The sequence below is a fragment of the Parasteatoda tepidariorum genome, chromosome 2, assembly GCF_982258835.1.
Source record: "Parasteatoda tepidariorum strain Cologne lab strain chromosome 2, Ptep-v5.0, whole genome shotgun sequence".
In the NCBI taxonomy this organism is placed as follows: domain Eukaryota; kingdom Metazoa; phylum Arthropoda; class Arachnida; order Araneae; family Theridiidae; genus Parasteatoda; species Parasteatoda tepidariorum.
Genome location: NC_141756.1, coordinates 69956495 through 69979758, shown reverse-complemented (window position 1 = coordinate 69979758; position 23264 = coordinate 69956495). Strand labels below are relative to the sequence as shown.

Below are 23264 nucleotides of genomic sequence, written 5' to 3'. Positions count from 1 at the left end.
GTTCTCAAAAGCAGCATTTTTTGGGGGGTTGCAAATTTAATGATCAGGCCAATATTCACTTCTAAAATGTTAAAGAAAGTGTATAATAGCCAGCATAAATATGATTTATTTCAGTGATGGTCATAAAATCTAAAATAAGCCTTGAGAAAGTGAATTTATACTTGGTTTGAGAACGTTTTTTCTACTCTTGACTTGAGAATGATTATTCATTTTCGATAAAAAAAAATTAAGTCAGATTCAGTTTCAAGATAATAAAAAAGTTTAGTGCGAACTTTATACAACATAAACTAGCATAGTTAAATGTAACATTGCTTTAAGCATGCAAGGTTTTCTTTCTTTTTTTTTGTAATTATTTTTAAACCTTTTACAGCTTTGTGATAAAGGTTCTTGCTGAAATTAAAATGAGTCTTACACTGTTGTGTGTATATATATATATATATATATATATATATATATATATATATATATATATATATATATATATATATATATATATATATATATATATATATATATATATATATATATATATATATATATATATATATATATATATATATATATATATATATATATATATATATATATATATATATATATATATATATATATATATATATATATATATATATATATATATATTATCACTTTAAATATTTAAGTTATTTTCAATAGTTAAATATGTTCCACGCAACAAATAAGATTTTGGACTTCATTGCTTAAATATTATTATTTTACTTCAAGTAGATAACTCATGACTGTGGTTAATAGCAAATATTATTTGAAATTCTAAAAATAAATTATCTATTCCAAACATAACTTTTAAGTTTTAACGTTATCTTTTCTAGTTTTAAAAATTTAAGTTATATAAAACAACATTAAGAGTATGCTACTTTTTAAATAATTTAACAATATATATATAATGCTGCCATTTATAGCTATACTTTAAAAAAATTATATAAAATATTAGTACTCTACTCCTTTAAAAGTAATATTTGATACATTAGCTAAACATGCATTTAAATTTCGAATTATTTTTTAATACAGAAACTTCTTTTTTTTTCCTTTCAAAATAAAGCAGTTTTAGGATAACATGTTTTATAGATTTTAAGGATTTTGAATAAAATCAATACTTTATAATAAAAGCAGATTTTAAAGAGATGTTTTTAAGCTGATTACAATATAGTTATTTACATTAAAACGTTGTTAGCCTACTATCAAATAAATCTAATTATTTATGTCGGAAAGAGTACTCATTATAAAAAATTTACATTTTTCAGATTAACACTAATTGAAATACAATCACATTAAATGTTAATAGCTAATTTCAAGAAACATATAGAATATACATATTTAAATTAAGCATTAACATTTAACATGACTTTATTTTCTTTAATGCTAACTTTTTCATTTGCATGGCTTAAATTTCAAATAACGTCACACGTGCTCTTTATAAAACACGTTATTCAAATATTCTTTATACTACACACTCGTTTTCGTTTGAGTAAAATTATTTTGTGAAGTAGCTACAAATATTAAAAATATACAATTAGTAAAAACCAAGGATTTTATGACACTATAAACCAATTTTTTTCAAACATCATTTTTGCTTTAAAAAGTATGCTTTTGAACTCAAATTTTCCTTGCATTTTAAAAATCGATTATTCATTCTTTTAAAATATCATCAATATATTTCTGCATAAATTACTTAAAAATTTTAATTTCATTTTTTTCTTTTTTTCAGATGAATTATAATTACTTTCTGTTTAGAGCATAATAATTTCTGAAAAATGACATTTGAATAGAACTTGGTTGGTTAATTAGAATTTCATTTCAAAACAACCTTTTTTATAAACATAGCTTTTAAATGAGATCAATGTCCTGAATCAATTGAGTAACGTAGAATCCTGAAACAACTATAAAATACAAAAGAGAATAAAGCTCTTGAAAATAGCGAATAAAAAATGCATAATTTGCTTCATTGAACCTTTCCTTTTTCAAGAGATAAAAATGTAAGATTGGTTATTAAAATCACGATTTTGCGAAAATATCATTTGAATAAAACACAGATTAATATTTTGTAATGAGAAACTTTTTTTCAAAACCATCATTCTCGTAAATTGATACACTCTTACTACTTATAAAACCATTATTTAATGCAAGAATTAATTATCTTTACAATGCATGCAGAATAAATATGCATTATTTAAAGTTGCTTATTAATCAGAAAATATGCAGCGAATAAATTTTTGATTGAAGGTGCTTTTCAATTAAAATTTTTACAGGCACTCAAATGCAATATGAAATATTTATTAAAATGCAAGCGTTTTCTTAGAAACAAGTATAGTTAAACATTTATTGCTACATTAAATTGAAATAATATTTCTAAGAGTTTGAATATTTTAAGTAAGTATTTTAAATCTTACAAAAATATTTTTTTTTAAATTGAAACGAATAAAAATCGAAAACCACAAAATATGAAAGGATAACCACATCTGATAAAAATTTTAATTATCTACCATATTGTAATTATCTACTAATTAACCGCATCTGATAAAATTGTAATAATTATATCCAACAAGAGCTTTCCCTCTGAATAAGCATTACAAGTCTTTGTAGAGAAACGACAAAACAATACTCACTCACTTCCATAGGAAGCCATACATCATTGCAGTGTATGTGACAAAAAAAAAACTAGTTATCTTTAAACAACAAAAACACTCAGCTATAGTGAAAAATATGGGATTATCTCTTCATCTTTGAAGTTTATAATTCTATCACATTAGCAAACTAAAATAGTTTTAATTATTCTTAATATTATAACTGCTCGTGTTCTTAAAAAATTTTACTTAGAAAAAATAAGTTAAGTACTGTAAAAGTCAGTATAAAGTAGAATGATATTTTTTAAGATTTGATAGTTATTATCTTATTTCATAATTAGCTCATATTCAATACCAAACGGAAAAAAAAGGGGAAATATTATATCAAATAAAAATAGAAATTTTAAGAAATATGTTTGTAAAGGAATAATTAAAATATATTATTTATCATGCAGAAAAAAAAATTCAGAATGAAGCAAGAAAATATTTAAAATTAGATTATGCAGGTAAAAGAGCTGATTAAAAATTAAATTTTTAAAGCCAATCATATCTTCTAATTTTCTATACTTAGACAAATAACACGCTCTAAATTTTATTTAAAGTATATTAAGTTTTTCTTCATTATATTTCATATAGATTAGAATGTATCAATTTTACTTTTATTTCTCCCAATTGCTTTTTTATTAACTGTTTGTTTTGAGAAAAATTAGATATTGTATTTAATATATTTGTTAGTAATTCCTGAGGATCTTAAAAAAATTGAATAAATTTATCTATGTTGAAAAAAATATTCATTAATATTTTAAACTGCCTATTTTTATTTTTTTATTTATCTTATACTGAATTTAAACATCTGAATTATTTTCGTCTTTTTTAAATCTTAAATTGTTAAGAAATTTCAAATATTAATTATTAGTTTTTATTGAAAACTTTAATGATCATCTAACAATTCTACTGTTCCTTTAAACTTAAGAAGTTCAGCCATGAAAAAAATATTTATACCATAGAATATTTTTTCCCCAAACAAATACTACGTATTTTAGGAAAAAATTTTAAAGACTTTATTTTTTTAATTATTTCCTTATTTATCCAGGGTTGTTTAAAAGAAACTCATGCTCATAACTTTATAACATAAAAAGTAGCATGATTAAATTATAATAAGCCTTTATAAACCACAAAGATCAAAAAATTAACTCAATTCCATTAAAGTTTCAAACAGAAAATAGTTTTCCAGTTTTCATTAAATTTTCAGAAAATTTTTTTTAGCTATGATAAACGTTAGGTAAATAAATAGATACATAATATTTACTAAAATAATAAAATATATTTTTTTTATTTATTCAATAACATAAAGTTAATGTGAATGAGTCATGTCCTTTAGATGTAGATATAATTAATAAGAAACATAAATGTTTTCTTGTTTATATTATCTAAAGCATGTTTATAGCTCCGAAAATCTTTCTAAGAAATTAATTCGCAAAAAAATTTAATATTTATTTCAAAAATAGTACATTTTCTTGAAATACAAAACAAATTCAGCGATCTTCTTTCGTCTTTTTATTTTGAACAACTAATAAAACTATAAACACTAAAAAAAATTTTACTTTTTTTTTGAATTTTCACCAATCTAATAATTTAATACTATATTGTGAAATATCTTTTTAAAATTTATAGACATAAATAATAAAACATAAATTTAATAGTTCCTTAAATTTTATGAAGCAATTACTTCAAACAATCTTTGAAAAATAGATCTGGCAACGTATAGATTTTTATAAATCCAATTTAGATTTTTATATATCCAATAAACATAATATCTTAAATAGATTTATATAAGTCCAATAATATTTATATAATTTTGAATTAGCTTCTGTTTAAATTTATAGATGTACATAAATTTGTGTATTTTTCTAATTTATAAAATCTTCATAAAAACTTTAATGTATACGAAAACAATTTAAATAGATTATTTATTAAAAGAGTGAGTTTTAACTATATATATATAAGAGAAGCAAGATATCTAAATTAACATGCTGTATGTTTAAGAAAATATACTAATTTTAGGGAATATATGTACATATGTATGAATAAAGATCATATAAGTGAATAAAGAATATATAAATGAATAAAAGAATATATAAAAAGAATATAATAGCTGAACACTTATGATATTTTTTGAAAAATGTTTAGTATTTTTCATATACATATTTCATTTCAAATATGTGTAATAGTAATAACAATCAAAAAATTTATTTTTGCTACATCCTATATATTACTAAAAACAGTGATTTAGTGACAGACTAAGCATTTCTTTTTAATAAAATATACAATAAATCAAGATAACTTCGAATTAGCTATTTTTTAAAACTTTATCATTTCTTCTCTTAGTTTATACTTTACAAAAATCCTCCCTGTTATATTATAATCATTACTATTATTCCGCAAAACTAGATTAAAGTTTAAAAGAATATCATATACATTCTAAAAGTGGAAACTAACCACCTCTAGAACATCCAGAAACATCTGAAAATAATTTTTAAAAACAATTATTTTTAATAAAGCCCCAACTTGTTTGAAATTTTTGTTATTTTTGTTTGCAAATCTAACAATTGATATATTCATTATTTTCAATAGTTAATAGCCAAAGAACAACTTATTTTTAAATTTGTAGAGGAACCACTTTCAAAATAAATATTTTCTTTAAATAAGCTCCTTGAAAAACTAAATTCCAAACCCTATTCTTATAGTCGCAATGCATTATTTAATATAGTTATGCATAAAAAAATTCGTAATTAAAATTATTTTGTATTTCATTAGAAATCAACCTTATTTTATTATTTTCGAATCAAAAACCATGCTTTAATTATAACTGTTATTTTTTTAAAAATTGCATGTTAAAATTCATATATTTTGTTTTCCTTCTTTCCAGGTCAACATCAATAAGAAGTCCTTATTTAAATGAAGGTCCAAGTGTAGTTTTAAAAAATGAGTTACACTCAATTTCATGTTCATGCAATTCATATATCATATTTTAATTTTTTCTGCCAAACAGTGAGCACCAAAAATTAGAATAGATAAGAAAAACAATGCACTCATTAGTCTTGAATCCTTTCATCTCAAATGAAACAGAAAAACAAAGCACTCATTAGACTTAAATCCTTTCATCTCAAAAGAAACAAAGTTGGACTTGAATAACTATTCAAATATACTTCACTATTATTTATCTCATAATTCAATACACATTTCATGCTATATAAAAGATTGTTAATTAAGAAAACAGCTTAACATTTCTCTATTTTCAAGTGTAAATATTTATACTATTTTTAATCTTCAAAAAAAAATACATTATTAGGAGCACTTACTTAGGAATTGCAATTGGCTCTTCTTCTATGGATTTCGCTCTAGCCATAACACTCCTTATTACCCTTTGTTCCTCTTCAGTTAAATTAGTCATGTCTACGTCCGGCATTTCTACAACCGGAATCTCAACTATAGATCCCCTTTTTTCATTCAAAGAAGGGCCAACCGGGGGTGGGCCTGACCCAGAGGGTCGTCTTCCCATCAGTTGAGGACCCGCACTACCTCTGCGGCCCATCGAAATTTTGGGGGGCTCAGAGGCCTGTGCCGGTAACGGCATGGACTGCTGAGATACCAGCTGGGGAGGGCGCTGGGCCTCAGCCCCTGCTTCACCTTCTTGGCTTGCTTCATTGCCCATTATGTAATATAAGTGAACTAAACTTTACCGATTGCTAAACACACTTTATGCCTTGCAGGTTTTGCACGGGGAAACGGTATCATAGTGAATGACCCAATTGTCTAGAGTTGTGTCCCGTACGTCCGGTCAATTTAATCGCTCTTCATACTGCCGCACTTTTTTTCATAAATAAAAAATAAAAAAGGGAAAAATATCCGATATGCACTCGCTAGGCCAGCATGTATCTTGGTTTTTAATGCACACTTTATAGTACTCTTGTGTTTGGAGGAGCACCCGGTCTTTGCAGACTACGTTTCTAGTGCAAATGATTTATGAAGGTCCTAACTGTACCCGTGGTCGACAGAGCTTGTGACGTAGTGGCTGGAGTGCAATGCTGCCGCGATACATTATCGATGGATGCCGCGGGCCCGCCGACTTCTTCGACCGGGGGTGAGAAGGATGATGAGGAATTGTACTCCTTCACTTTTCGCTCGCTACTCCTTTCTTCCTTTCTTTCTTTTTTTTTTCCTTGACTTAACCATTCACGTAAATATGTCACGCGAATTAGTTGACGTTGGTTTTTAAGTAAGTGATTAAATTACCATTATTATCACTGTAAAGAAACACATGAGAAGTTTTGCGTTTTATAAATGAGATGTTTTCGATGAATGATGAAAGGTAACGGAAATATTGCGTGGTTTAATTATAGTGTAATTACATATGTATGGTAAATTTAATGAATTAAATTACTTCATAAAGTGTTTTCCAAAGTGTTAAATGTTGTAAAGTGTAAAGTATTAAGTAATGAATTTTAAAGTTTATTAATTTGATCAACCGTAACGAACAAAGACGGGTCTACTCAATGACACGGAATGCTAAATAACAAAACTCGCGAAATGGAAAAAACTAATGAATAAAAAAGTATTAAAGGGGAATAGGCATTTAATTATTTAACTTGATATTTTTAATTGATGAATATCATTGTACTAAATATCTACGGTGATTATTATCTGTCAGTTAATTTTTAAATTGTAAACATTTAATGACTTTATTTGTTTTACAAGTTTTGTTACCAACCCGGATACCCGAAAAATACAGGTGAGTTTTTCTGTATCGACCTAAAAATTCCACCTAATACAAAGGGTGATCCTGATCACCATATTTCTTTAGTAAATAAATATCACCTTTTTTTGTTTTTTTGAAAAGTGGAAATTTTTGAGAAATATGAGATGTTACCAGGAATTCCAAAACTTTTTACTTAAGTACAATAAAATCAAATCAGTAGTAATTTGTTAGTAGATAATAATATTAAATCCTTTTTAAACTGTTTGCTATATCTAGCATTTCAAATATGAGTTCCTAAATATACACATTTTTACAAAGATCCCTTCTCTCTCTTAACAATTAATATTTTATGCTAATTACTTTCGTATTCAATCATGTAAGCTTTTCATAGCTGTTTTACATTTTCTGAAAAAATTAAAATTAATAACAGTGAAGCATATCGAATGTTGCCCCCAGTAGGCAGGGAATTCTTGAGTTGTGTAATTTATTGTTATGAATGTAATCCCGTTGAGAAAAAAAGTGCAACCAAAATTACCAGAATAATTTAAGATTTACAGTGTTTTTGGCTCTATATGGGAACACCGAAAAGCACGGTAGTTTTTACCGAAGTACTTTGGCAATGACTTTTGATAAATTAGCAATAAAATATGGTTTTACTACCATACTATTTAGTAGTAAATGAGATAAAATTTGGTAATTTTATCATGATACTTTATGACATGGCATAAAAATAATTTATTCGGTTTAATTTACTTTTCAGTTTTGTATTTTTTACTAAGTGTGTGGTAAAAAGAATTATAATCTTGAAAACCGAAATTCCCGGAAAACGGCTACCAAACGAACAGATAAATATCAAATGAATAGTTAAAATACCGTTTGTTTAGGTTTTATTACCAGAATTAGGTTTTTCTTACCGGAAATTTCATTACCGTACAAAGGCGGAAATTTTGCAAAAACTTTTCTCTCTGAGCAGAAATTGACAATAAAATCTAATTTTCATTGCTTTAAGTGACAATTAATCTTTATTCACTGCAATCAAAAACATATTTAATAGTAATCATTTATTTTCTCTTTTTAGCATTAAACTAAAAGGAAAAAGAGCTCGTGTTTTTAAATGAATACTTCAAAAAATTTGAAGTAGAATTGTGTACTTGATAATATAAAAACATCATTTTTTCCAACACTTATGAAGGTGGAAAATATCAACTTTTACCGTCTTCATGAGTTTTTTTTTTAATCAAATGAATTTTTTATCTTATAAAAACCTGATTTATTTTTTACATTTCCATTTTGTCTAATCTTTCTTATATTGTTTTCTTATGTTGTTATATTGTATAAAAATCCATTACTAGTACAACATGTGTAAAAGGTTTCTTATTTTCTTGCAAAACGTGAAAATACTTAGAGTGTGACAAGGTGGTGACTTCTTTTGATTTCTCCACCAAACATTTTATCTGATCCTGTACTAGATATAATAGATCCTTTATTTGTATTATTTGTTAAATACTAAAAAACCATTTAAAAAAATGCCTCTTCACTAGAAAAAATCGTAATCATATGGGAGCTCAGTAATTTTCCCAGAAGTGATCAAGGATTTCCCTGTCCATATCATTATGAACTTAAAATGCTTCAAACTGTTCTGCAGTTTTTAAAGAAATAAAAGTTACATAAGTCATCAAATTTTCATCAAATATTTGAAGTCTGCCTTAAACAATTTTTTTCGCCCAATAGCTGTTTGCATTTTTTGACCTCAGGTCACCCTACCTAGTAATAAGCAACTCGAGCTTTTAAATATGTAGTTTGGGAAATTTTTTTAATAAATTAAGAGCTAATAAAATAAATTACTGATTTAGATTAATTAAATAAGTTTAATTTGATAAACTAACTCAATAGCTGTTAGAATTCACAATAATGATATTCTAAAATAGATCTGATGTCTTTCACAATGACTGAGAAGAATACTGCGCAGATAAAATATTTTTCAATGAAATTACGGTTAAAAAAGAGATATTAAATAGATGATTAAACTTTTATTATAATAATTATTGAAACTTGGAATAATAGAAGCTAGACATTTAGTGACTGGTATGTTTCAGTAGCAGAATTTTTCAAAATGCAGCATTTTTTCTATTGCTCATTTGACTATTTAGCTATTACTTCGAATATCAATTCTTATATCTTGTGCAAGTATTAAATCTAATCTAATGTACCACGGGTGCAAAAGTGAATATCAATTGCATATCCTTTAATTATTTAAAAAGAACTATTAAACTGAATCAGGGCTCAATTTTGTCGACCAGCAAATAGCGAATTGCTAGTTAAAGAAACCGATTGCTTACGGGAAGACGCAGAAGCCAAAATTTCCAGTAGATACTGATGATTTAACTTTTCCATCGTTTTTCCTTATTTTTCAATTTTTTTCTTTAATTCTGATATTTTTAATACAATACTATAATGACACGCGAATTTTAAATTAGAGTTATCACTTCTTGACGCTCTCGATTATGGACAATTCCATCGTAAATCGTACGATGATATTGCGATACTCGAAGTTCGAATCTGAGTTATCACTTTTTGATGCATATGACACACAGTTATTCTATAGTTTATCAACGATATATTCTTGGTAGTTATTTTTAATTTTCATTATCTTTTTCACTTGATTTTGCAAACAACATGCTATTCTTAGTATGCTATTACGACACAATTTCAAACTGGATTACTCTTATTTTTGACACGCTCAATTCACGACTATGCAGTAGTAAATCGAAGTCATTCGGTCAAGAAATTTTCCACATCGTTTTTAAAATCTTTTTATTCCATAATAAATAAAATATTTCAAATACGATATTATTACTACCGAAGTATTTGGAATCACGCATTTGATTATTTGAACTTTCGTGCGAGTATATTTTTTTTGATATAATCATTTTATTGCAATTAGTCACACAGCAGTGATTATGTCGAATTCTCTGGATAATTTATTGTGATATCACTTTAAAAAAGATTCTATGAAACCCGATTTCGCTAGTAGTATGTTTCAGCGCTAAAAAACTTTATTTACTCATTTTGAAATGTGAAATCATGATTTGGTGCCTGTTCTGATATTTCTTTGGAATTTGAAACTATATAATATATATAAATGAAACTATATAATTCTCTTAGTTGCTGAGAATAACAGTTTGATTTTCGAAAAAATACATTTATCAAAAATCTCCTTAACTTTCTATCATGTCTCTTACATACAAGATGTCTACCGATCCTTGCTTCCTATTTCTTACTAACCTGCTGACTTCACTCTTCCACTAGATACCAGAACATAGTAGTCTAGTACTCTTGTAATCAATATTATCATGCATAAACCAAACTGTGGGTTTCTCAAAACTTATATATCTTAGACTGTCATGAAAAGTGCTACAATAATTGAAAGCTTAAAGGGGTCTAGATGGTTTTTATTTTATCAAGAAACCACCAACGCACAATTTTTTTTCTCCCCTATCTATAATTCTGTAATCTTATTTCTATAATCTAAAGTAATCTAAAATTTGACTTAAAATAAAATTCGGAATTTTTTCACACGGAGAAAAAATTCTAGTTAATGTACCCTACTGTTTGGTAATGACATTTCAGGAGAAAAAAAAACAATTTGAATGTAAAACCAAAATATATCTTACTTAAACCTTTCATTTGGTAATTTTTCCGTTCATATGGTAACGGTTTACCAGAAATTCAGGTTTTCAAAATCCTAATTCTGATTATCACTCGCTTAGCAAAAAATGCTAAACTCGAAAGTAAGTTTAACAGAATAAAGAGTTTTTCTGTTATGTTAAGTATCATGATTAAATCATAGAACTTAATCACATATAAAAACATATTTTATAATCAATTTTACCAAACTCATTACCAAAGTGCTTCTGAACAAATACCATTACCATATTCTGGTAGTTTTAACCGCATTTTTCTCTGTCTATTATTTAAACTACACCTTCCCTTTGCATTATATAAAAAAATACAAATATTTTTGAGAAACAATTTAAAGCTAAAATTTAAGGTTAAAATTTATTGTGTAGTCTTGTGCACGACATAAAAACAGACAAATATGCTCTTTTAAAAACAGTGCTAGCTCGACGAAATGGAAAAATGAAAAATATTTTCCAATTCAAAAAAAAAAAAAAGAGATTTTATTCTGACCACAGAAAAACCATGACGACCTAAATTTATTTTGACCATAAAAAACTATGATTCAAATGATAGTATGAGTTTAAGCAACATACTATACTCAAACCAATTACCAAGCTTTAACTTCATAGGTTTCCTAGAAAACGAATAATCTTGCACCCTGGGTGAAAAAAATTTAGTTGAGACAAACATATTTAAAGACAAAATTTTAAATAAATTATTTTAAACAAAATACCTGAGCATGAAGACGATTACAGTACGGAAAAGGGGAGTGCTATTATCTGTTTTCGATTAATTAACTTCAATAGTTTTGGTAATATTATGTGAGTTTTTTTCATGTCAAATTGCACAGACTAAAAGAGTTAAATGTTTTATTAAAAATCGAAAACCTTCTTTGAGCCTTTAAAGCAAATATCAATAGTTATCTTTTATCTAAAAATATAACCAACGTTTCAAGCAAAAAATACGCAACTCTATTCCTTTTTTTTTAACTGAACTTAGATCAAAAAAGCTTATCTCATGTAGAAGTGATAACAAGATGATGTTCACCTCATGCAACCAACGAAAATTTAAATGAACAAACAAAAAGCAAATACAACAAAAAGCTCTATCAAATGAAAAAAAAAAGAAATGTTCAGGCAATAATTTCGAATAAGTATCATATTATTAAATTATTTGAAGCTAATTTGAAACTGTTACCTATGTCATATTTAATCCCATCTCTCATCTAGAATTTTAAAAAAAAAGCTTCAGATATTTTAAGAGCATTTCCATAAATTTATAGCGAATAATTTCCATTAACATCATTTCTATTCTATCAAAATAAATTTACTCTACTTCCCTATGCGTTTCCCTTTCCACATTATTCAAAATAATGCATTCATCGATTTCCTCTATTACATACATTAAACATGCTATTAAATTATTGAACAAACATATTTCACGAGATGACATGTCCCTCTGAGTATAATTAAATGCTTTTCCCACTACTCTTTGACAATTCGTTGTGTCAACTATCTATTCAAGAAACTGTGAGGTTCATATTGAATTTGTTTTAATGATGATCAAATAAAATTCAAAAATTTAAATGCAATAGATTAATGAATAATTTTACGAAGAATAAATCATTATAATTATTTAATGCTTAAAATGCTTTTAATTATAAAGAATTAAATAGTATAATTATAAAGTAAAATAGGGTTTTAAAATTATTACATTTTTTAAAAATCAGTTGTTGATTTTTTCTAAAATGTAAAAGAACAATTGCTTTTCACACAGGGAAAAAATTTCAAAAATGTAAAAAACAATTGTTTTTTTTTAACTTGGCACTTATAATTTCCGCAATGAAGGAGTTTTTAGAGTTATTAATAAAACAATTATATTAATGAAACAATTATATTATAATAAATTTTGAGGTGATATGCTCTAAAGTATCATTTTTTAATTCATAAAGAATAAAAATTCATTTCTCTGAAGTAGTTGAGGTTTTTTAAGTTAGTCAAGAATAATATTTTAAAAAAAATAATTGTGTTAGTAAAGTACTGCAAATTTGACTTTTGAGCAAGTATTTTTGCTTTTCATGAAGTTAAATTGCTGAAAATAAGATTTTATAAAGTAATTTTAATAATAATACACTCTAAAATTTGTAAAACAGTTAGTATGAAATAATTTTTATAATAATACTCTAAAATTTTAAAAATTAAGGAAAAGCAAAAAAACAAATTAAATTTGACGCCTAAAACCTTCAGTACTATAAAAAAATAGTTCTAATAAAATCATATAAGTGTGTGAAAAAATGTAACAACACTGCTTCAATTCAGAAAGCAATTCTTTATTTTCTTTCAAAATGCTTAGTGAAATACATTTCGGAAATATAAAAATTTAAAAAATCCTTATTTTTTTCACCAATTTTTCATTCAAAAGTTTTCTTGTCACCATAAATCAATTTTTGAGAAAATCTAAGAGTCGACTTTTTCTATGTAATATTATCTGTGTTTGAATTTTTCAACAATACTATTTTTCTTTTCAATACAAGCTGTATAACTGCGAACATTTGCCATCTGAAACTACAGTTAATTAGTTAACAATTAAGCTTTTTTATAGATCATACGGTTGAAGGTATATTCTTCATTCAATCTTTAAGATTAACTTATTATTTAAACATAATTAAAGATTAGTGCTAAACCGGAAATCAGTAGTTAATTTTTATATTCAAAATTATGTTCAAAAATATAACATTAATTTAAAACATAAATATTCAGAGGGAATTTACTTACAATGCCATCTAGTTTGATACAAGATCATCTAGTATTAAACAGCGCTTATATATCACAAAAGATACGAAATAAGAAGGGGAAAAAGCAAATTCATAGTTAAAGGAAATCCTAATTTGGTGTGAAATTAACAAATATTGTGAATAAAATGAGATCAAAAATTTAAAATGCATGGAGGAGAGTTTTGGGGTCAATATTTCCAAAACTCTGGTATACTGTGGAAAAGTTTTCTACTAAGTTTGATAATTAATAACTAAGTTTGAAATTAATAACATAAATGGTTAGATAGGCTCAAAAAGTTTTATGACCCTCGTCAATGAACTTCCACGTGTGCCCCCTTCGTCACACGGAGAATATCAAGTCAATAGTCAGTTTCACGCCGATAGCGGCAAGCATGTCAGTGTATGCATTCTCCTTAATATCCGCTCGAATAAAGCATCACATAGAAAAGTACTACATAGAACAAACACATCAAAAGTAAACAGAACATTGCAATAGTTGCCAAAAACAAAAGAGAGATAAATGCAATTAATAAGCAGATGATATCTAGAAAAGTACAGATGTTTAGACTGGAAAATGAAATTATCTGAAATTAACCACACGCACAGACGATATCTACAAAAGTAAAGATATTCAAACCTGAGTTATTCAAAATATATGAGTTATTCCATCAATAAATGCCATAAGTTAGTTTATATCTTCATTATTTTATGAGTTATTAAACATCAAAATGGGTCAGGGAATTTATAAACACCCTGTATAATGTACAAAATTTCAAAGCTAATTCTAAAATATTTTATGCAAATTTTATTAATTCAAAATTTTTCCTATACTATTAACAGTTGAATGAAACTATTAAGAGAATTAAGTTTTCAAGCATATAAATACATTTTTAAAGATCATGAATGAATTATGAATAAATTACAAAAATGTTTTTAATTAGATTTTTATAAGCTTTATTTATTTACAAATTAAATTACAAATTAACTATCCAAAATTTGGTGAATTGCTCCTTGAATGAGCCAGTCACTTGTTAAATCATTGGTTAGCATCTTCTTCCGTTAACTAATACACTGATTCGACCATTCAATGATATGCTGATTCATTGATTTACTATCTTTCTTCCTTCGTTCATTTCGCCATTTTATTAACTCGCTATATCATGACTTATTCATCAATTACGGTTGCTATAGAGACACGCGTTTCATAAAAAGAAAATGAGAATCGCTATTAAATAAAACTGTTAAGTAAAGGAATAATTGCAATTGGCTCTTTTCAGGCAAATCATTTTAATTGTATGTTTCATAAATAATTATTTATTCTCTATATTTAGTATATTTTAAATAATTGTTTGAAGCAAATGGTTTCCTATTGCTATGTTTATATTTACTACGGAAAACGTAATCTGAACTTCGCAGCATAAATTATTCTTTCAAAATTTTGAATTCAAAGTTTTGCTTAGAAGTTTCATTCTTTCGCTGAAATAAAGCTACCTTGTCACAAAATATTATTTTCTTCTTCCCCTTCAAAGAGAGTTTCTAGCGAATAGAAAAGCACAGTGAATAACAAAATACGAATAAATTCAGATCAAATATAAAGGTAATTACTTTTCTCGTCAAGCAAATAGCTTTATTGATGTTTTGTACTTATACTATTTCTAAATATTTTGTTTATTCCAGACAAGACGATAGACTTTTGTTTATAATCTTGAACAGATTTCTTTCATTGACTTAATAAGCAATTTTTGCTTTAACATCATCTATATTATCATTTTTATCAACAAATGAAACAGAAAGACAAATTTAGCTGAGTATTATGAAATCATCTAAATGTATAACAAAACTGGAGTATGATAGTCTAAGAATAAAAAGAACAGTAAATTAATCTTAAACAATCGAAGTCTATTATATTATTGTTCCAAAAAAAATAAAAATAAAAATAATATTTTTAAAAACCATGTTTTTGTAGAGCAGAATAATAATTAAAAAACAAAAATTTGAAAAACGAAAAACGTGGGGAGCGTGAAATACATAACAGTAACAGTATGTGTGCTCATGAGAATATGTGTATGTATATCTGTATTGTATATGAATGTGGCTGTGTATGTGGAGTATGTTTGTATATATGCATGTGCATGTGGACGTATATGTGGATGTACATGTGGTTGAGCATGTGTATGAGTAAGAAAACGTGTATATGTACTGTTATGTATTTCACGGGCCCCACATTTTTCGTTTTTCAAATTTTTGTTTTTTAATTATTATTACACACTACAAAAACGTGGTTTTTAAAAATATTATTTTTATTTATTTATTTTTTTGTACTCACTTCCAAAATCTCAATTTTTCCACTCACTGTACGCAAAACTTTTCAACTGACATGTGACACTAATTTGAAATAAACGAATCGACAACAAAAGACAATCGCGAAAATATTAATTTTTCTTTAATTTTAATTTTATTTTACTTTGTATGTCTTTTTTCTCTTCATTTTTATGCATTGTCATCTAATTCTGAACTATGTGCCAAATTTAAAGTCTGCAGCTAGTCGGGAAGTTAGTTTAAAATCGATTACAAAATTCCAACCGAACAGACATACACGAAGGCAAGTTGATATAAACGTGATAAAAATCAATTGTATTATTAATTCCATGTCAAAAATTGGTTTTTAAGAGATAAAATTGTATAAACTGAAACAAACAGATTATAAGAAACCATATCTCAAAAGCGCTATAATATCTTAAATGCAATATCTTGCATGTATGCTACAAAATTAAAAAATTATAGTAATACAAGAAAATTTTGAGTCATTTTAAAAAGAAACTTTTTAAGATAAACCATCGCTTTATTGCACTATCTATAAAAAAAATAATACAATTTTTATACTTTTAAAATGTTTATAACTACAAACTTGAATTTGTAGTTTTCAAATATGTTTCATGTCTGCAGATACTATTTTTACTATTTAACACTATTTTTCCTCAATATTTTATCAGCTTGTTGTGCTTTTTACGAAGATCTAAAGACAATAGTAATGAATTGACATAAAATCATAAATAGTAGGTATTTTTCAAACCACACTTTAACCGTCTATAAGACTATGGGAAGTACACTTCCCACCAAATTCATTAAATGCTTAAATGTCGATGTGAAACTATTTCCCCACCTGAGATTTGTGCGAGCATCTGCTAATAACTTCAGAAAATAAAAATTTGCCTATTAAGGGTTTTGTTTATATAAATGTGGGTAACAGTTACGGTCAAATAGAAAGATCAACACTAAGGAACCATTTTTTCTAGGGTGTTCTGCTTTCGTTCATTTTATCATTTCTAATCTAATTTATTTGTAGTTATAGTTATTTGTAGTTGATTATTTATAAACACAAAATTTCCTGTTTGCGGCCAATTCTATCATATAAGTAAAATTTTAAAAATTTCACGTACCTTCTTATCAAAAAATGGCTTTAAAAATCAAAGTAGTTTTAAGTAATTAGCTAAACGGATTTCTTTCTATAAATCAATCTCAATTTTTAAGAAATTGCAGTATTAATAGTATAAATGGTTCTATAAAGGCTTAAACATTTAAAACCTACAATATGTCTTAATATGTCAATATTCATTCTATTCAAATTCGACTGTGTACTTTAGTTATACAGATAAAGCGCAACTAAAATTCTGGACAGTTTTTACCATTATTTACTGTTGGTTCCTTTATCGACTTTTTTAAGAAGTCTTTTCATACACAGAATTCAATTTTCCTTTAGGCAGACTGACTATCCAAATTTGATGTTGAAAAATTCTAAACATTGTGCGTTACATCAAGTTTATATTAAATCTAGTGTTCATGCGCACTTTAAAGGGTGTAGTTAAATATTAACACCAATAATTGTTAAATCGTAACACCAATTTTTCTTTTACTCCCTTCATGGACAACAGCTCGTTGGTAACTAAGGTTCTTTCGTGAGCTTTGTAAATTTGGTGAATAATGATTGTACATTTAAACTATATTTAAACTAACGATATTTTAAACTGTACTAAGCTATTTCTAACTATATTTTAAACTATATGTATATTTAAACTAACGTGATTCTTGTGCAAAAGGACTTGTAAAAGGCATGTTTTAAACGTATAACAAATACTTTTCGAACATTTCTAGAAGTTTAAAGATGAATAATTGCTCAATTTCAAGAAAGTGACAATATGGAGGCCAAGAAGGTAGTTCGTTGTGTGTATTGGCGAAATGTGAGTTCTTGTCGGATTGGATTGGTAAACTGTTTATAGGCTATTAAATATCAAGTAAGTTTCAATCCTCTTTACTACATAATTGATCAAGAGTATTGATTGTAATTGATCAGTTGCCAAATAATTTTAATCATTTTGCAAGATCAGTTTGACAAACTGCTCTTATAAACTGTTATAAAATGCATGCTTGTTTTTAACAGTATAGTAAAGATATATATGTTTTCATAACATTTACATAAATTCGTCAATTAATCTTATTACAATTCCGATTATATTCCTATTACAATTAATCCTCTATTAAACCCTTTTATAACATTTAATTTCTATTCACTTCTGTTTTATCAAACTTACTTCAAATTCATATTCTATGCATGCATTCTATGTATTCTCTCTGTGCTATGTTATATACTGTGTATACTATTAAAGTAGTTTTATTTAAAGAAATATTATATATATGCATCCTAAGAAAATTATTCTTTTTTTATATTGCATCTTAAAAATAACTTTACTCTTATGTGTATTATGCAGGAAATATCCAAAATAATGGAAACACTTCAATACTAATACATTTTTTTATATTCCTCAAGAAATAATTAGGGAATCATTTATAACTTCAGAAGTTTTTATATCATACCATTTCTCAGTTTTCTCAATGAAGTTTAAAGCTTTTAGAAGTTTGAGGGACCGACAATAAATTACAAACGGAAAATAGTTTTTTGAGCACCCTAAGCCAAAAAATCTAGGAATAAATTTGTAACTTGTAACAATTATTTTTGTAATTCTATGAACAAATTTTCATAAACCTATCTTAGATATTTATGAAATATAAATTTTACAAGATACAAATTTATTCCTACATTTTTGGCATAAGGTGTTCAGAAACATTATTTTCCGTTTGTAATTTATTGTCAGTCCCTCAAAATTCTAAAAGCTTTAAACTTCATTGAGAAGTATGAAAAATCTCATGATGTAAACACTTTTGAAGCTATAAAATGTTTCTCTAATTATTTCTTGAGAAATATGAAAAATTGTATTAGTATAGATGTGTTTCCATTATTTTGTGTATTTCCTGTATCTTACAGTACTAATAAACTTTAGTGTATAAAACCAATAACAAAATTGGTGGAGGCTATTTTACACCAAAAAGTATAGAAGAACATTCTTGGTGCTTCATTACGCAAGAACTATTTTTGACTCCTTGGGCAATGGAACACATAATGGAAGCTTGGTATAAAGTTGTTGCCACCATTTTTGGTGTTGAGATGCACTAAAAATTTTTAAAATGTACTTACTCCACTTTCAACAAATAATTGCAACCAACAAAGCTCCATTTACTTTTTTATTTTTAGCATAAAAACAGATTTCAAATTTATTGAGGAACATTGTTTAATAAGCCTACTTAATAACCGTATAAAATGCTTATGTTTAATGACTTCAAGCATTCTACCATGAGCAAGAAAATATTTGATAGATTAGATTACAATTAATAAAACATTATCTAGCAGTCAAATTTTCACCAAAAAATGTTTTAATCTGGTCTAGTCCATTTCTATCAAAAGGGGGAATTTTTTATGAAACTTTTTTTTAAAAAACGCTTAATTGAAAAACACTATTAGATTTCTCCAATTTATTCCAACAGAAATTACTCAAATTATTCAAATATTTAAGCTAACCTTTAAACATTTTTAAGGATTTTCAAATTTGAACGCTTCCGAAAAAATCCATTAAGTTTTAAAAAAGCATGCACTTTCTTCAAATTAGCTTTCACTGAAAGAGATATAACATAAAAATTAGCAATTGCTAGCATCTTCCGCTATGAATTATTTACTCTCTTTGAGCAAATCGGTTCTCCCTTTTTACTATAAAAACAGGCTCATAATTTAAAAACTTGATGAAAAGTCATTGTGTGTTAATCCTATTTTCCTTTATCGACCATATAAAATGCACTTTCTTTAATCTTTCTAAGTAATCCATCCTATCTAAATTATAATTAGTCTTCATGTGAAGCGAACTTAAAACCTCTTAAATTGGATGTCGGGGAAACCATTTATCTTTATTATCTAAAAATATTTCTGAAATTCGTATTTTCATCAGAAATATTAATTGAGATTGATGTAATGGTATTTGCTAATGCCTCTTAGAAAAAAAATGATTGTTTAGATGACTTAGCTGAGAAAACATATTTATAAACCTTCTTTAGTCATTTCAGCGTTGAATATTTCGATAAGCATGTTGGGGTGATTTGGCTAGTTATAAATTTATTAAGGCTTAATATGCTTTAGCCGTTTAATTGTAAAATTATCGATAAGCAAACCCTTTACTTAAGACCCAGTGCTATTAAAAATTTCTAATCTAACAGTATCTAGGATTCTTTCTTATTAGAAATTTATTCATTTATAAAAAAATAAATAATCATGATATTTCCTTTCTGGTCTTCGCAAATAACCCTACTTCGAGTTTAACCTGAAAATAAAATAAAAATCTACAGAATCCACTAAAAGTTCGATACGTGCTACTAATGTTAAAATTTAAAATAAAAGTATACCTTAAAAAAATTCAAAAAAAATAATAATTTCCGTACCATATTGCATTTTTAGAGCCATTCTTGCAAAAAACTATGAGTACTAATGAGATCGAGAGGATGTTATTTTTTTAAATATTTTGTTTTAATGTGTAAAACAATTTTTTTTTAAATAATTTTTCTCGAAATAATATTAACAATAAATATTAATTTAAAATAATATTAATAACAATTTTGTTCTTGACAAATTTATTCATTATAAATACAACAAATTTATTCTCCTATACTTAATAAACATATTAAAAAGTTTACAGCCCCATAATATGTGTTTTTCCTGGGGAAAAGAAAATAGCGTACAGGTTTAGCAAAGAATGAAGTTCACTTTCTAATACTTCATAAAATTAATAACAACTTAAGTAATAAAAATAAACTCTCTTGTAGATTTTAAACTGTTTGATGATTTTAAATAGTTAAATAGCTCATTTTATTTATCTCCAGCACTTCCAGAAACAAACTTTAAACCATTCAAATGCAGGATGTAAGAAAAAAACTGAATGTAGAGCAATTTTCCTTTGATGGACATAACTATTTGTGCGTAAAAACATCTCAGTCGGAAAATGGTTTGAATTAAACAATGCTGGGACCCTATCTTTTTGTAAAAATGTTCGATAAACAAAAAACAGAATCAGTTGTTTCCAATTCGAAAAGCAGCAAAAGCCTTCTTTTTATGCTATGCCCGTTCAAACTGCCAATCGAACAAAAATACTTGGCGGGGCTTTTCGCGAAATAAGTTCCTCCTTTCCAACTATTTTTTACCAATAGATTTGTTCTATTTTGCCTTTTTTTTTCTTCTCGTTGCATGAAAAAAAATCGACAAGGTAAGCCAAAATGTACGAGAAGCTTTCTTCTTTTGAAAGTAAAGCAAAAATCTTTGAAGGGTTGTTTATTTTGTTCTTTATGCTTTTATTGAGCGGATTTTGTATTTTTCACTTCGATATTATCCTTACCTATTTGAAATTCATATTTCAAGCACTGAACGGAAAGAAAGTGAGAAAAAAATTATAATACCTAATAAATAAAAAATTCCACAAAATGAAAAAATAAGTGTAAAAAAACCTTTCGTGCAGAATGTGAAAACAAATTGGTTGTATGGAAACGAATTTTTTGTAGTTGCTTGCTTATCAACGCTAGTAATTCTGTCGTTTATCAACGTCTTTCAGCTTTGTTATTTCAGAGCTTTGTCTTACGTTAACCGTAACGCTAACTTTATTTTCTATCCCTTAGGGAAATAATGATAAGTGGGTAAATTTTCACTCATGCGCTGTGAAGCTCAAATAGCGTTAACATTAGAGTTAGTGGAAACTATTTGAATTAACTATTGAAACTATTAGAGTTAGAGAAATGATGTTTTCAGGACTCTATTGAAGTTTTGTACACAAGGCAATTTTTTCGCCATATTTTGCAGTAATTGATTTGTGGTGAGTTTTAAGCGTATGTATTGTAAACCACTTGATACAAAAATCTCATAAAAGGCTATTTTGAAGAAAACTCATACGTCTTTCTTTGAACGACAGATCTAAGTTTGACATTACATTACGAGACATCCCACATTTTTTCAATGATGGCCCAGGGGATAGAGCGTTTGCTTTCCAATGAGGTGAACCGGGTTCGAATCCCAGCAATGACTGGTAGATGCGAATTCCGCATCCGGCTTCACCGACCACAGTGCTGACGTAAAATATCCTCAGCGGTAGACGGATCATGGGTTAGAGTCCCCTTGCCATCAAACTAACCGTGGGAAGTCTTCGTGATTTTCCTTCCATGTGACGCAAATGCTGGTTAGTTTCCATCAAAAAGTCCTTCACGAAGACTAAATTTCTCCCAATACTTGATCCAGGAGTTCACTTGTTTTCTGGATTGGGTTCAAAATTGCAAGGCTACGGATTTGAACTTTAGTAGTCGTAAATCCAAAAAATTGAGTCGGCTGTTCAACGACGGTGATAAGATAAAATGCCCACAATGTGAATGACAAGACCCTTAAAATTTCTATCTGCATAATTGTTTAACTGACAATTGTAGGTTTCTCCACAATTAAATTTACTGTTGTCTATATTTCTACAATAGAGTTTATTGCTGTAAACGAAAAATGCATTTCAAATTAAATTCTTTTACTCTTATTTAAAGTAATTTCAAAAAATAAAAATTATTTTTGTTACATTTTTTAGAACATTACTTTTTTTTCAATTTAAAAGGAGCTCCATTATACTTAATCACTGTCTCAACGGAATGACAAAAACAGAACGCTTTACTGTCCATTTACTTGATGCAATTTTTTAAAATTCTCAGCGTAATTGAAGTGAAAAAAATACGCATATTCATGATCGCAACTTAAAATTTAACTAAAAAAATAAATCTTTTCAAATTCTGGCAAACCCTTGCCAAGGTCAGTTGCAGTGAAAGTAGGTTTAAAAACATCTAAATTAATTTGATTGTGAGATAAAGCCTAACAATGAAATTTATGATATATTTTTCAACTCTTTTCAGTTTCATTTGATAATCAATCTGGCTTTGATTTTGCTAAACCTACAGCGATAATGATTTACTACTTAATTTCTATAACGATTGACGGTTGATATCGATACTAATTAACTATATACATTTAACGCTCTTATGAAGCAAATCCTCCGCCCTT

The 23264-nt window shown here is 26.7% G+C and overlaps 1 protein-coding gene across 2 annotated transcripts in view; it reads right to left on the bottom strand.

Annotated features, from left to right (window-relative positions):
• LOC107452377 (uncharacterized) overlaps positions 1 to 6706 on the bottom strand; it is a 200515-nt gene extending 193809 nt beyond the window's left edge. For both annotated transcript variants that reach the window (XM_071177670.1, XM_087157493.1), the window contains exon 1: positions 5963 to 6706. In XM_071177670.1, coding sequence (XP_071033771.1) covers positions 5963 to 6315 — 353 coding nt within the window. In that variant the 5' untranslated portion in view covers positions 6316 to 6706. The remainder of the gene's footprint in view (positions 1 to 5962) is intronic.
• Positions 6707 to 23264: the final 16558 nt, after the last annotated feature.